A 15,622-nucleotide genomic window follows, 5' to 3' on the forward strand; every position below is an offset into this window, starting at 1 on the left:
ATTCTAGTGTTATTGGGAGTCTTATGTACGCTATGCATTGCACAAGACCGGACATAGCCCAAGCCGTGGGAATATTATGTCGTTTCTCAAGTAATCCAGGATATGAACACTGGAAAGCAGTTTCAAGAGTTATGGCTTACTTGAAAGGAACAATAAATTTTGGTTTGCATTACCAAGGCTATCCCGCTGCACTAGAGGGGTACAGCGATGCTAACTGGAACAATGTAGAATCAAATTCCAAGTCAACTTCTGGATGGATTTTTACATTAGGGGGTGTGCGTTGTGTCTTGGAGTTCCAAGAAGCAGACTTGTATTTCTGATTCAACAATGTTGTCAGAATTGATAGCTTTAACTGATGCATGTAAGGAGGCAGATTGGCTTAGAAACCTACTTATGGAAATTCCTTTTTGGAAGAAGCCAACTCCGGCGGTCTTGATTAATTGTGATAATCAAGCTACAATCTATAATGTCTCTAATAAGACTTATAATGGAAAGTCTAGACATGCAAGTCTTAGACACTACATGGTTAGGCAACTACTCAAGAGGGGAGTAGTTACGGTTAACTTTATTGAATCAAAGAGGAATTTGGCAGACCCATTTACGAAAAGTCTACCAAGTTCAGTGGTTTCAATAAAAAGGAAAGAAATGGGACTAAGGTCTGTGAAGGAAGTTTGATCTCCCATAGCAGAAACCCAACCTATGTTTTGAAAAGGATAAACAAGGTTCAATGTGGTACCAACAAGTTATGGAAGTAGATTATGGAGCACAATATAAAAACTTCCCATTTCTTATTAGTGCTGGTTTCTGCAAGAAAATAGGATGGATGTAAATCCTTAATGAGTCTATGATTAGTAAAAGGTGTATCGCAGAAACACCTTCGAGACTTACCTATATGAGTATGGAAATAAGGCCGTTTCCTAAGAGAAGAAGACCGTTCTCTAAAGAAGACTCATGAACAAGGATATAAGCACATGGCCATTAACGTGCTTGGCTACAGAACACATGATTTTATGAAATCAATATGTGTGGAGACTCCGGTTTTATCATAAGGGGTACTTGGTTCAAGACTGGTTTCACCATAGAACCTCGATAAGGCTTTGAGTTTCTTACACTAAGTGAAGGTTCAAATCCAAAAAATACCTATCATTTATGTGTTGATTTCAACGATGATGCTTAGTCTCAATTGTGCTTGAACTACGTTGGCTTGATCCCACTCGGGTACGTAGGCAGTCACTTCGGTGATGCAGTCACTCTGATTTAAAAGTTTTAACTTTGTTTTATGGTTTTTGAAAATAGGGGGAGAATGTTGGAATATTTTCAACGCCGCTAACCAAAGGGGGTTTCAAGGGGGCAACGCCCCCGGAAGAATTTTTTGAACTGAAGGTTTTATTTGGCCGATAAAAGCCTGTTCGAAAATTTCGAATCCAAAAGACACCATTGATGTCTGTTGATGAAGGAACCTGACGTTTCGTGAATAGAAACCTGTTGGCGAATAAAAAAAAAAACCTATTCCCAACAGGTGCAAAACCCTTTATAAATAGCTTCTCCCAGTTTCGTTTAACATATAAGAAAAATCAATCTGTTTTCTCTATTTCAAAAAGCATCATCAGAAATCAGAAATCTCTTTGTGTGTTCTTGATTGAATCAAGGGGTACAAACCTTGAATTCAGTTTTCGTTGCAGGGCTTTTATTGTATCCTGAAGGCAATATTTCGCATACCTGTTGTAATCGCCAATTGTTATTGGGAGGGTAGAAATATTTGTCTAAAAGAAATTTATACAAGCCTTGAAAGTTTTGGAGTGCAACAATTTCTTCTCTGTGTCATTCATCCCTTGTGAAACCCATTTTTTTTCCGACACATTGTTCTGATGCTTCTCTACTCTTCTCTGTTTCTCCACCAACAAAGCACGAAAAGCAAAATCCCATCTCTCCAAAACTCTCTTTCAGTTTTTCAGTTGACTTTAGATTATATAATGGGAGGACTGACTACGAAAGACCTGTATAAGAATGAATTTGTATTTACACCTGTATCTCACGCGATTGTTTGTTACAACACGTGTAAGAAGATGTGATTTTAATTCACACTCATAATCGAATGTGAATAATATATACACCTGTTGCATCACCTGTATCTCATGCGATGGGATTTTAATTCACACTCAACACGTTGCAACACCTGTATCTCATGCGATTGAAAAGTGAAAAAGACACGTTTATAAGAATGAATTCGTATTCAACCTCCCATTACATTATATATATATACACTCACAATCGAATTTAATTCAACACGTATCTACGAAATCCGATTCTCGAACAATCGGTTTGTACGTATTGAAAATTACATACGTGTAATTTTCATTTCCAACATGTAAACAGTTTTCATTATTCTTAAAAACTAAAAAATTATGAAATAAATGAGCATTACTTCCCTGTATCTTCAAATCAAAGCTACAGACTGTCATGAGAAGGCGAAAGATTGACAATGACTATCGTATATCTCATGGAATGGAAAGAAGACTCATGAAATGGAAAGAAGACCAATTAGTTATGTAAACTAGGATTATATGCATTCATTGTAAATATATTTGTTTCTATCTTTATGTAAATTTTTTCTTGTATTCATGAACTAGTACAATATAAATAGACTTGAAGTTTTCATCTTCCAACATCACGGAAGAAACCAATATTTGTGTCTTTTACTTTCATCTTTAGTCATCAAATATCAAATTTATGATGGTATCGCCTATCGATCCAATAGATGCTTCCGTTGACAACACACACTCTGAAAACTCAATCTCAAATGGTCGTTCTTTGACCACATCACTCACTAATCCTCTCGAACTACATCACTCGGATAATCCCACAACAATCCTCGTAACTCCACCATTGACTGTTGATAACTACGACATCTGGAGTCGTGGGATTTCACTATCTTTGAGGGAGAACAAAATCGGCTTCATCGATGGAACTCTAACAAAACCTGCAGCAGACTCTGAGGATCTGAAAAAGTGGGAACGCTCAAATTACATGGTGAGCAGCTGGTTGCTCAACTCCATCATCCCTGACATTCGATCAAGTGTCCTTTACTGTGATACTGCCAAAGAAATCTGGAACGATCTCCATGAGCGTTATTCTCAATCAAACGCTCCAAATATTTATCAGTTGAAGCATTCAATTGCTTCCCTCAAGCAAGAAGGTCAGGATGTCTCATCATATTTTACCAAGCTGAAAACTCTCTGGGACGAACTCAACTCTCTGACTACCGTCCAACCTTGCATTTGCGGCCATGGCAAGGAGATGATGGAACGCTTTCATCAGGATCGCGCTATTGAATTCCTGCAAGGTTTACACGATCGCTTCTCAATGGTACGTAGCCAAATTCTCTTAATGGATTCGTTTTCATCTACTGGCAAAATTTATGCTCTGGTACGTCAGGAGGAGAAGCAACAGGAGATTGCTTCTCTTGTTGTACCCACTGTTGAGTCTGCGACACTTAATGTTCAACGATTCCAAGATCGTAACAGTGGTCCCAACAAGAGGCCTAGGCCTCACTGTGACCATTGTAACCGTGTCGGGCACACTCGTGCAACATGCTACAAGCTGCATGGTTATCCACCAAAGAAAAAAGAAGGCTCCACCTTTATCGCGGCATCTCCTACAAATGGTGAAGCATCGTCTTCTGTCCCGGCACCGGCACTCACAGCTGATCAATATGCTAAGCTCCTGGAAATGCTCTCTTCCGAGCCTGCTGACACTGCGCCAATTCTCAACATAGCAGGTAAATCTTTACACTTTTCTTCATCAGTTTTTAATATAACTTCTAAATCATCCAAATCATTATTTTTCTCATCACACTCATGGATTATAGATACTGGTGCGACGAATCATGTATGTTTTGATCTTACTGTTTTTAGTACATACAAACCAACACCTAAAAATTTCTTAGTACATACAAACCAACACCTAAAAATTTCAATGTCCAGCTTCCTGATGGCTCTCTTGCAACCATATTATATATTGGACGTATTATTTTCTCCAAAGATTTAATATTAGAAAGGGTCTATCATGTACCCTCATTCAAATTCAATTTAATTTCTGTAAGTCAACTCACCAAGTCGTCTTCTATTACAACACTTTTCTCATCAAATTACTGTCAATTTCAGGCCCTGTCAGGGAAGAAGCTGATTGGTCTGGGTGAGTACCGTAATGGTCTCTATTATCTACGGACACCCCCAACAGCATTAGTCACTACTCAATCATCATTTGATCTATGGCATTGGAGATTAGGACATCCGTCTTCAGCGCGCTTTAAGTATTTATGTCAGAATTTTAATTATATTAGTTCAAGTTGCAATCGACCTTGTGGGGTATGTCCACAGGCGAAACAAACTCGCAATTCTTTTCCTTTAAGTACTAGTTGTAATAAACAACCATTTGAAATAATACACTGCGATATTTGGGGGCCGTTTAATTTTCCTTCACTTTCTAATGATCGTTATTTTCTTACTATAGTCGATGGTTACACACGTTGTACATGGGTTTTTCTTATGAAAACCAAGTCAGAAACATCAAAATTCCTCAAGTATTTTTACTCTCATGTTATCACTCAATTTCAAAAGAAAGTCTCCGTTATAAGCTCTGGATTTGGAGATATATATTTACCTCAATTACAAACGATTCGCTCCGATAATGGAACTGAATTTCTCTCTAATGAAATGAAAGCTTGGTATTTCCAACATGGAATTACCCATCAAAGAAGTTTTGTCCACACTCCACAACAAAACGACATTGTTGAGCGTAAACATAGGCACCTTTTGGATGTTGCACGTGCACTACGTTTGCAATCTGATTTACCTTTATCATTTTGGGGTGAATGCATAATGCATGCTACTTATTTAATAAATAAAATGCCCACTCCTACCTTGGGCTACAAATCTCCTCATGAAATGATCAACCAGATTATTCAATTTTAAAAACATTTGGTTGTCTCTGTTTTGGACGCAACACCAAACCATCTCACAAATTTGACAACCGTTCATATCCTGCAAATTTTTTTGGGTTATCCACATGGACAAAAAGGATACAGACTATATGATTTGGCTACCAAGAAAATTTATGTCTCTCATGATGTTCATTTCCATGAAACTACATTTCCTTACAATGACATATCTCAAGATGGTCAATCGACGTCACATTCTCCTTCCGTCAATATTAATCCCATGTCTGAATATGATTCATTTGATGAAGATGATCACTATTTACCTGAATCTTCTAATGGTACACACATGTTTCCACATAATCACCCTACTACAGTTGATGTTCCTCCTTCAATGAATAATGCAACTGATTCATCTCCTACTATAGTTGACATATCATCCACGGATACTTCTCAATTAATGTCTCCATCACTAGCTATCGTAGATGGTCGTCCACCTATGTCTCAAAATGAGGGACGACCTATTCGTGCTCGTCGAACCCCAAGTCACTTAAAAGATTATGTTTGTCAGACTACTACTTAATTGACACATGAATCTCCAAAATCCGTAAAATATCCATTAACCTCTTATTTATCTTTTGAACAATTGTCTCCTAAGCACAAGGCATTCGTCACAGTAGTTTTATCCGATACAGAACCACGATCATATACGGAGGCTGCTAAAATTCCCGTCTGGTGCAAATCTATGGTTGAAGAAGTTACGACACAACAAGAAAATGGCACTTGGGACATCGTGGATTTACCTCCCGGTAAAACACCCATTGGACGTAAATGGGTATATAAAATCAAACGCAATGCAGATGGAACTATACAACGCTACAAATCACGATTAGTTTCCAAAGGTTATACACAATTCGAAGGGGTGGATTACCATGATACATTTGCCCCAGTTGCTAAATTAGTCACCGTAAGAGCCTTACTATCTGTTGCTGCCATTCGAGGTTGGTCTCTTCATCAACTCGACGTCAATAATGCCTTCCTACAAGGCGATTTACATGAAGAAATTTATATGCGTCTACCTCCAGGTTTCACTAAAGAAAATCCAAATAAGGTATGTCTTTTACGCAAATCTATTTATGGGCTAAAGCAATCCTCTAGAAAATGGTTTGCTAAATTTTCAAATACTTTGCTTCATGAAGGATTTCAACAGTCTTATGCAGACTACTCATTGTTTACCTTTCGTCGAAATTCAACCATTATTTATCTTCTAGTCTATGTAGATGACATAATCATCACTGGAAACAACGATCAGGCAATCACTCAGTTAAAATTACTACTCGCTCGTCATTTTTCCATCAAGGATCTTGGACGATTGCAATATTTTCTCGGTATCGAAGTGTCTCATTCTCCACGTGGTCTATTTCTTGGCCAACGTAAATTTATCGCAGATATTATAAATGATGCTGGTCTGCTTGGAGGAAAAGTTTGTAACTTTCCAATGGAACAAAATCTAAAACTTCTTCCTACAGACGACATTCCTCTCCCTGACCCATCTGTTTATCGTCGTTTAATTGGTCGTTTAATATATTTAACTATAACGAGGCCGGATATCACCTATTCCGTCAACTACTTAAGTCAATTTATGAAAAGTCCACATACAGCTCACATGGATGCTGCTACATGGGTTTTACGTTACCTAAAAGGTACTATCAATCACGGTCTCCTTTTGTCCTCTTCTAGTTCACTTCATATTAGTGGCTTCACTGACTCTGATTGGGCTGGTTGCCCAATAACCCGTAGATCTACTCCTGGATATTTTACCATGTTGGGTTCTAGTCCACTATCCTGGAAAAGTATGAAACAACATACAGTTTCAAGATCGTCTGCTGAGGCTGAATATCGAGCACTTTCCTCCTTAGCCTCAGAACTTCAATGGCTCAAGTTTCTACTCCGTGATCTTGGGATATCACACTCTCAACCCATGACTGTCTACTGTGATAATCAAGCTGCATTGCACATTGCCAATAATCCAGTTTTTCACGAGCGCACGAAACACATTGAAATCGACTGTCATTTTGTTCGTGAAAATATCAAGTCTGGTCTACTTATCCCGTCTTTTCTTCCTTCCCATCAACAACTTGCTGACATTTTTACTAAACCACTGGGAGATGAAGCTTATCAAAGAATCGTTAGCAAGTTGGGCGTGGTCTCTATTTCTTCCCCCGCTCCAACTTGAGGGGGGTATTGAAAATTACATACGTGTAATTTTCATTTCCAACCTGTAAACAGTTTTCATTATTCTTAAAGACTACAAGATTATGAAATAAATGAGCATTACTTCCGTGTATCTTCAAATCAAAGCTACAGGATGTCATGAGAAGGCAAAAGATTTACAATAACTATCGTATATCTCATGGAATGGAAAGAAAACTCATGGAATGGAAGGAAGACCAATTAGTTATGTAAACTAGAATTATATGCATTCATTGTAAATATATTTGTTTCTATCTTTATGTAAATTCTTCCTTGTATTCATGAACTAGTACAATATAAATAGACTTGAAGTTTTCATCTTCCAACATCACGGAAGAAACCAATATTTGTGTCTTTTACTTTCATCTTTAGTCATCAAATATCAAATTTAAGAGTACGTGTCTATGCAAAATCCGATTCTCGGACCAATCGGTATATACATATATAGACAAAATCCGATTCCTTTAATCGGTTTATTTGGGAATTTATGTAAACCGATTAAAGAGCAAAAAAATCACAGAAAAACTCTTGAATTTTATAATCGGTCTATGTTCTAAGTATTATAAACCGATTCTTACAATAGGTTTATGTGAGCAAGAACATCCACCGATTTTGGGCAAGTTTTTTTAAGTTTTTTTTTCTTCACTTTTTGATGAAGAATCAAGATTAGCTAGTTTCTAGTTTAATTTGATTAAACATCAATTAATTACCCGATTAAGCCTAATTAATCAAAGGGTAAATTAGTCATTTTAAAAAATAATTGGATAAGGGGTGTCTTTTTTACTTTTCAATGACCCTATTTTGTCATGTAGCTATAGGCCCCAATTTAGCTAGGATAGGGATATGGGAGACCATACCATATAGTTTTTGAAATTTTCCCCTACATTTAAGGGATAGGGAGGGGAAATTGTGCATCATAGTGCTTGGCCTTAAGATATTGGTGCAATTGCGTTGAGTCTCTCCTTTCAGCTCTACCTTGAGTCATTGACGGCTGAATTGATAGTATTGAACGAGCAATAGTTTGGGCCGGGCTTACTTTACTAAAATAACTCCTCCTATATCGCCTATAAAAACAAGTACACCGAGTTAATAGTATTTCTTTTTGAACCCTGATTTTGGGCATACCTATATCTTTCTAGGCATACGAAACAATAGTCCCATCTTGGGTGACCTTATAAGGGGTACCCAATGGGTAGTTCAATTACCTATATACCTTTAATACAAAAATCTAAAATCAGTTTTCTAAAAAATCAAAATCAGTTTCCCTTAACATCTCTTCTTCTTCCTCCTCCTCTATCCGAACTCTCCCCCCTCGAAAAAAAATTCATCATCGTGATTCATTGTCGATTCGTAAAAATTTGATCGTCGATTAAACTCAACCACATAATGACTCGTACAAAGAAAAGTAGGGACTAGGCAAACCAAATCGTCTTCTAATCCATCAATTGAAGAAGAAGAACCAATTGAAGATGAAGGTGTAGAAACTGAAAATCAACCACCAATTGAACCAGAAATTGAACCAACTGCATCTCCAACTCCGGAAATGAGGATAAGAAAGTTAGTTTTACAAACCCAATCTCCTATTTGCTGTTTTTCATCGATTAAATGATGGTTACAGTGTTTGGTTCGGCTCAAAATTGAGTTGAGTTTTTAGCCGAACTGTTCTTCACAAAAGCTTCATGTAAGTGTATATGAATAGTTCAGCATGAAATTTCAAGCCGAACCTAGTCACAGATAGAGATGCATAGAGGTTCGGCGTATTCGATAATCATAATATGTGCCGAACCTAGCACATTTACGAGGTTCGGCTATTACGAAATTCTCAATATGTGCCGAACCAATAATAATATTTTAACCCAAAAAATAACTAATTGATGTTCGGCTCATACGATTTTCGAAATATAAGCCGAAACAGTAATTATTTTTTTTCCGGGCTATTCAGGATGTTGTTCGGCTTACTATGAAACTTTCATATAATCCGAACTAGTGTCTAGCAAAAGGGTTGGAATTGAATATTATAGGTTCGGCGCATGCAGTAAACAGATTCAGTGAGCCGAACCGTTCATCAATTGGTAGATTCGGCTCATAAATGTGAGCCGAACCTCAACCTATTTCGCCGAACCATGATCCAAAAAATCATCTAAACAACCTTTATAATTCTGAAAATTATCTTAATCACTAAACAAAATATTTAATCACTAATCAATATTACTAACACGTAAAGGGCAAATTTGCCATTAAAAAAATTGGGTTAAGGGGTAATCTGATTTTGCTATTTCACAACCTTTTTTTTGTCTTTATGCAGTATGCCTAGTAAGATTTCAGTATGCCCAAAATCAGGGTTCTTCTTTTTTCTTAATCGGTCTCTTTAGAGCATCTCCAATGCTAGAGGTCAAGGTCATCCTATGTGGAGGTGTTATTTATACCTTTTGTTTATGGGTCATTCACTACAAGACAAAAGAATTTAAAAATAACACTCTCTACCTAATTTTTATCTCCAATCTCCAAGGTACTATCTTACACTTTTTATTTAAATTAAGAGATAAAAGATGACGTAGACTTAAGACCTAGGGTCATGAAGAAAGTCTTATTTCCACCTTCTCCTTTACTCCCAATAAGTCATGTCATCATTTTCTATAACCCGAATGATGATGTTTCTATGGTGCAAGAATTTGTTAAGAGATGGGCTAATCATAAGGTTATGGTGAGTAAGCTTTCTCGCTATTTCAATTATATGGATCGCTATTATATTCTTCGAATGAAACTTCCTTGTTTGAAAGATGTTGGGTTTGGTTGCTTTCGTAAAATAGTGTATGAGAAGATGAAAGTGAAAGTTAGGGATGCTGTTATTGTGTTGATTAATCAAGAACGCGAGGGAGATGAAATTGATAGGAGTTTGGTCAAGGATGTCTTAGAGGTGTTTGTTGAAATTGGGAATGAGAATGGGAAAGATAAGTTGGATTGTTATGTTGATGATTTCGAAACTGCGTTTTTAAGTGATATGGTCGATTATTATACTCGGAAAGGTTCTAATGAGATTAAGGTTGCAGAATGTTTTCAAAGGGAGAAGGACAGGATTTTTCACTATTTGCATTCCAGTACTGAGAAGAAGTTGTTGAAAAAAGTTCAAAGTTCAGGTGTTCCCTGCTGAAAATGCCAAACAGGATCTTGAAAAGGAGATGCAATCTGTGAAGCTTGGTGATGACAAATTAACCTGACGATCTCTGGAGGATGCACTGAGTTTTTGCTAATATTTAGAAGATGCAGCGGTGGTAGCTGGTAAGTAACAATGATGTACATGGAGACATTTTACTTAGAGTAAATTGGTTATGACTATGACTATAAATTACTACTGCTTATTTTAGCTTATGCTAGAGAGTAAATTACTACTGTTTATTCCCGTTATTCAGTTATTGACTTAACGCTTTAACAGGGATCATTAGTTTTACTGATTAAAGGTGTCTTGGTTGCTTTGGTTCATGTTTGTGTTGTTCGCCATATACTAACTCAATCTTGACTTACTTCACCATTGTGTTGAAGAATTGGACCATAACTTATAGCCTCTTGTATAGGGAGTGGGACACTGCCCCTCCACCTTTCCTCTATCAATAGGGAGAAAATTGGGGCCCTATTTAGGTGTTGTTCCCTGAGCTCTTTCTAGTCTGAATTGCTATGTCAATTACTTTTTTTGTTTCTTTGTGTTGCTGTAGAGCGTCATGGGTGGTAAAGATACTTATCGGTCGTCTATGAGTGATTAGCATGTTTCTTTACTCAGCAACAGTAAACATGAAATTGGTTAACCACTTTGTTTCAAGCTGCTAGTGCTGCACAGCAAAACTGTTAAGGCAATGCTGTCATCGACTGTTTGGCTAAACATGACCGTCTTTTATATAGTCTTGTCCGGTTGGAATCAATGCATTGTCTATTCTCTTGATGGGAAAGCTCAACAAACTAGAAGCTGGATGCTTCAGTGATTTGCTGATACAAGTTTTCTTCTTTAAAACATATTCTTATTGTTTCGATTTTGACGACGTTCTTATCCAGTGAAAGCATCGAGTAAACTGTTGATATAGAGAAATTTATTTACTCCATTTATGGAGTTATGAACTTCAGACAATAGTATGACTGTTGAGAAAGAGATTAAGTTTAGCTGGAATTTTATGGAGGATTTGACTTTTGTCATCTTACTTTCGACCATCGACTAATCCCCCACTTTTTTTTTCTCTTTCTAAAACTGTATCTGGTTCAGTGTTTGATATTGATCTTGGGAAGTAGGCATTGATATTTTTACTTCGTATAGCTGCATTCACTAAGCTTGCTCAAGACTATTGCGCATAAGTTGAAATATCTAACATTTGGGTCTATGCTGGAACAGATCGTGCTAAATGTTTTCTGGAAACGTTATGAGCTATTGGATCTTAAAATTTGCGAATTTGATTAACTAATATACCTTTTAAGCTTTTGCTAAGTTGTCTAATTTGAGTCCGTCATTGTACCTAAGAGATTAAAGTACCAGACTACCAGTAGGCGTAGTGCTGTGCACGCTGGTTCAAATCCGGCATAGAGTATTTAGTTTGATTCGTACCATTTGAAACTTGATGCCCTTTTTTTAAAGGGATTTTGTTTTTCTGGGTGGAGCTTAACACCACGTGTCGAGTACAGAACTCTGCTCCGTAAATGTATTTTACTATAAATCTCTAGTGAAAAATAGGCGCTGTCCCCAAAATGTTGAGTTAGTCAGTGGTCTAAAGTGAGATGGGCCAGATGGCTAAGCAAGTTAGTACTGCACTCTTGTTATGTTGTTGTTATATCATGATGAGGACCACGACCCACATGCCTAGGCTTTAAATGCTACTACCTCCTTTTCTGCATAAGTGATCCTATCACTCTTGTTAGGTTGCAGTAGTTTAGTTAAATCCATAGGATTTTAATATCGGCTTTCAGTTCTTTGTTTTTACTTCCCTTGTTCAGTATCCTAGTTGAACTTACTAGTTAGTGTTTCCCTGTTGCTCAGTTTCTTATTACACGGTGCACTTGTTCTCTTCCATTTTACTCTTTGCCTCTATTTATTACTCCCTGTAACCATCTGTGCAGCTCTATAAATACTCTTTATTTGCACTGGCATTATCTCTATTGCACCTGTTTACATCTTGTATTCCCAGTCTGACTTCTGCTAAGTTTATTCTTTTATTCTTATCTATCTGCATCATTTAGTCAGTGTTGTTCTAGTTTAAAATCTTAGTGATACATCTCTCTTTGCAATTTCTTACCTTTGTTGTCTCTGTGTACATTTGATAACCATAGTCTGTTGCTCCCCTTCTGTAATTTAACTTTAATTCTCTCCGCTAATCTGTGAACTCTTAGGTGTCGTTAGTACGTATGGATTCTGAAGTATAAATAGTGTGCCTGTGTCTAAAACAATATCTGCTCTAGGACATTATCATAATCTTCCAGTTTCTTTATAGCTGCCTATCTTAATTGTAGTGTGATTTAATTAATCTCGTTCCATTTTTATTTATTATCATATCTCTGTTGTTGCAATCTTCTTTAATTTGGACTTGTCGGAGTGTACAAACTCAATCGGTTCAGTTTTAGGGATTTTTCTATCCAAAATAAAGTAGAATAGTGAATTACCTGACTAATTCAAATTTCTCCTCTTTTCCCAATCTCAAAGTTTCTAATCTGAGAATCGGTTTTCACAAAATTTTGATCTTGTTTCCTTCTATTTCCTCAAAATATTGGCCCCTATAATTCTTGATGAACTCCGGAAAAAACCGTACCAAAAAACCGCCGGACACAAAACCAAACCGAAGGCAGATCCCCTGCCGTCCTCCGCGGGCCCACCAGGACCCACCAAGAAAATCTGTGAGATAAAAAATAAATTCGGTTTTTGTGTTCTGTACTCGGTCTGTCCAGAAGCACTCTTAATTTTTCTTAATTTTTGGTTTCCAAATATCTCTTTATGTTTTGTTGAGACTTGAGACTTTTCTTTCCATCATGAAATTATTATCGTGGAACGGTTGAATTGGGACCCTATAGGTTATAACTAAAGATCATTTTAACTACCTTTCTCAGTATTATGGGCATTGGGACCAAGGTTTGAAAAACACCCGTTAAAACGGTCACACCCATATACCCTAGCCGTGAGGGTCTCCAAACTCCGTGCCTATATAATGCCGATAAATAGGAAATAACGGCAGTTTTTTAGGACCGTTTTTCCGTTTTCACACACGTTATAACCGTTTTTCTAAAATTGAATTTTACGCTTTTTCCATCTAAATAACATTTTAACGTAAGTTTTCTAGACAATTTTTCCCGTTTTCACGTCAGTTATAACCGTTTTTTAATAAAAAAGAATATAAAAATATTTTCTTACAATTCTTTATATTTTAAATTAAAGATCAAAAAATTACAACTAATATTTTAAAAATAAAATAATAATATATAGAAAACGTTATAACAACGTCATTAGACCCGTTATAACTGTTTTCACACACGTTGTAACTGTTAGATAGGAATTTCAAAGCATAATTCTTTTTCATTTTCTATTTAACCTTTATAACGCCCGTTATTTTAGAATAACGTATAAAAAACGCGTTTTTTACCTAAATAACGCGATTTTTGCCTGAAATGTGCTCACACCCGTCAAAACGCGTTTTAACGGTCATGCTCAGTGGCCGTGACCTGTTTTTCAAACCTTGATTGGGACCCTATAACTAAAGATCATTTTAACTACCTTTCTCAGTATTATAGTTTTGATATATCAGAAACAAAAGCGCATTCGATCGAATGGACCTCTTTTTTAAAAAATTGCATTTTCATGACTGATTTATAGTACCTTCTGTGGTATAGCTGGGTTAGCAATTGCTTGTCATAACAATGCAAAAAAACTCTTGTAAATGTGTCATTTTGAGGCGATGATTGATATGTGACAAGGAGATGATGATTACTTGTGTACATGGCGCAATTGAAGCAGATGCAAAAATAGCTTAATAGTCTCATATATTCATTATAGCGCAACATATCCAAAAACCTAGGTTGTAATAGGAGATTTAGATGTAATCCTAGACTCGGGGGAAAACAAGGTGGAAAGGCTTCAAGCTCAAGCAGCAACAAATCTTTCATTAAACAAATCATTGGTTCGCTGGGTCTTCAAGATGCATATGAAGAAGCGCTTTTTACATGATCCAACAATAGAAAAAGAGAAGCGAATATTTGTGAAAGTATTGGCAGAACATTATTCTCATACCAATGGATTAGGAATACCCGAATACCAAGGTATGTCATTTATCCAGAGTAGGCTCGTATCATACACCTTTAATGTAAGATTCCAACCCAGACACGAGAAGACTCCAAAGCCCTTTTAGATGCATTCGATCTTGATTATCACAACCTATTTTACAAATGTGGTGGCAGCATCCTGGAAACTCCACTCCTTCAATTCATTTTTATAGAAACTTCAAATTTAATCTTAAACTGTGATCATTTGCGGTTCATTGGATCTCTGATGTGTTGGAAACATCCACAAGAATATAAAAAAGTTGAATAGTAAATATACATAAAATGGAAATTTTCCAGATAAATTGGATATTTTTAAAAAACTTCAAGCGGAGCTAGGAAAATGGTATGAAATCAGATATGATTACTACCATCAACTTTCTCAAAATAAATTCTTCAAAGAATATGATCAAAAGACAGAATATTTCCATGCTCATGCTTCTAATAGAAAAATGATAAATGACATTCACTCGTTGAGGGAACCTTCGGGTCCCTGGCTTTCTGATAATGATCAAATCAATAATCTTCTTATTAATCATTTCACGCAGATAGGTAACTCCCAAATAAACAATTACAATATTGTTTTTTTTTGAAATGATGCAACTGTGTATGTCTTATTCGGAAAACCTATCTTTTGTTGAGATTCCAATCTAAATATGAACCCTTGCGGAGCTCTTGAACCTGGTGTTTTCATCCGGGTTCTTTTAAAGAAAACTAGGGGTCCATGGGATAGGATATATTGGTATAGAAATTTAAGAATACTCTAAAACTTGTATCTTGAATCCAGATTTCAACTACTCTTTCATTATGCTCATCCCAAAAATCTTAACTCCCCAAATCCCCATTGATTTTAGGCCCATTAGGTTAAGTACCACAACCTACAAAATCATTTCTAAAATCTGTCATGTGCCGGAGGGTGCTTTTATCTTTTAATCGTTAGCAATAACTAGTTAGCTGTTAGTAATAATGAGAGTGTCATTAGTGAAGTTAGTTCATCGGATAGGATGTTGCCAGATGTCCACTTGTGAGTAACCCTTTTCACGATATGGTTTCACCTGTTATAAATGTGCAAGAGAGGTCTGTATTTGCGGCCAAGACATAGTTAATCTATAGTTTCATTAAGAACTTCATTTTTCGACTATGTTCAATTCAAAC

At 36.5% G+C, this 15,622-nt stretch overlaps 1 protein-coding gene across 1 annotated transcript; it reads left to right on the top strand.

Moving 5' to 3' along the window:
• The first annotated feature begins 9,764 nt into the window (after window positions 1-9,764).
• LOC113337440 (putative cullin-like protein 2) lies at window positions 9,765-10,340 on the top strand. The gene has a single exon (XM_026583116.1). The coding sequence runs from the start codon at window positions 9,765-9,767 to the stop codon at window positions 10,338-10,340; it is 576 nt and encodes a 191-aa protein (XP_026438901.1).
• The last annotated feature ends 5,282 nt before the right edge of the window (window positions 10,341-15,622 follow it).

The sequence above is a fragment of the Papaver somniferum genome, unplaced genomic scaffold, assembly GCF_003573695.1.
Source record: "Papaver somniferum cultivar HN1 unplaced genomic scaffold, ASM357369v1 unplaced-scaffold_16, whole genome shotgun sequence".
Lineage (NCBI taxonomy): Eukaryota > Viridiplantae > Streptophyta > Magnoliopsida > Ranunculales > Papaveraceae > Papaver > Papaver somniferum.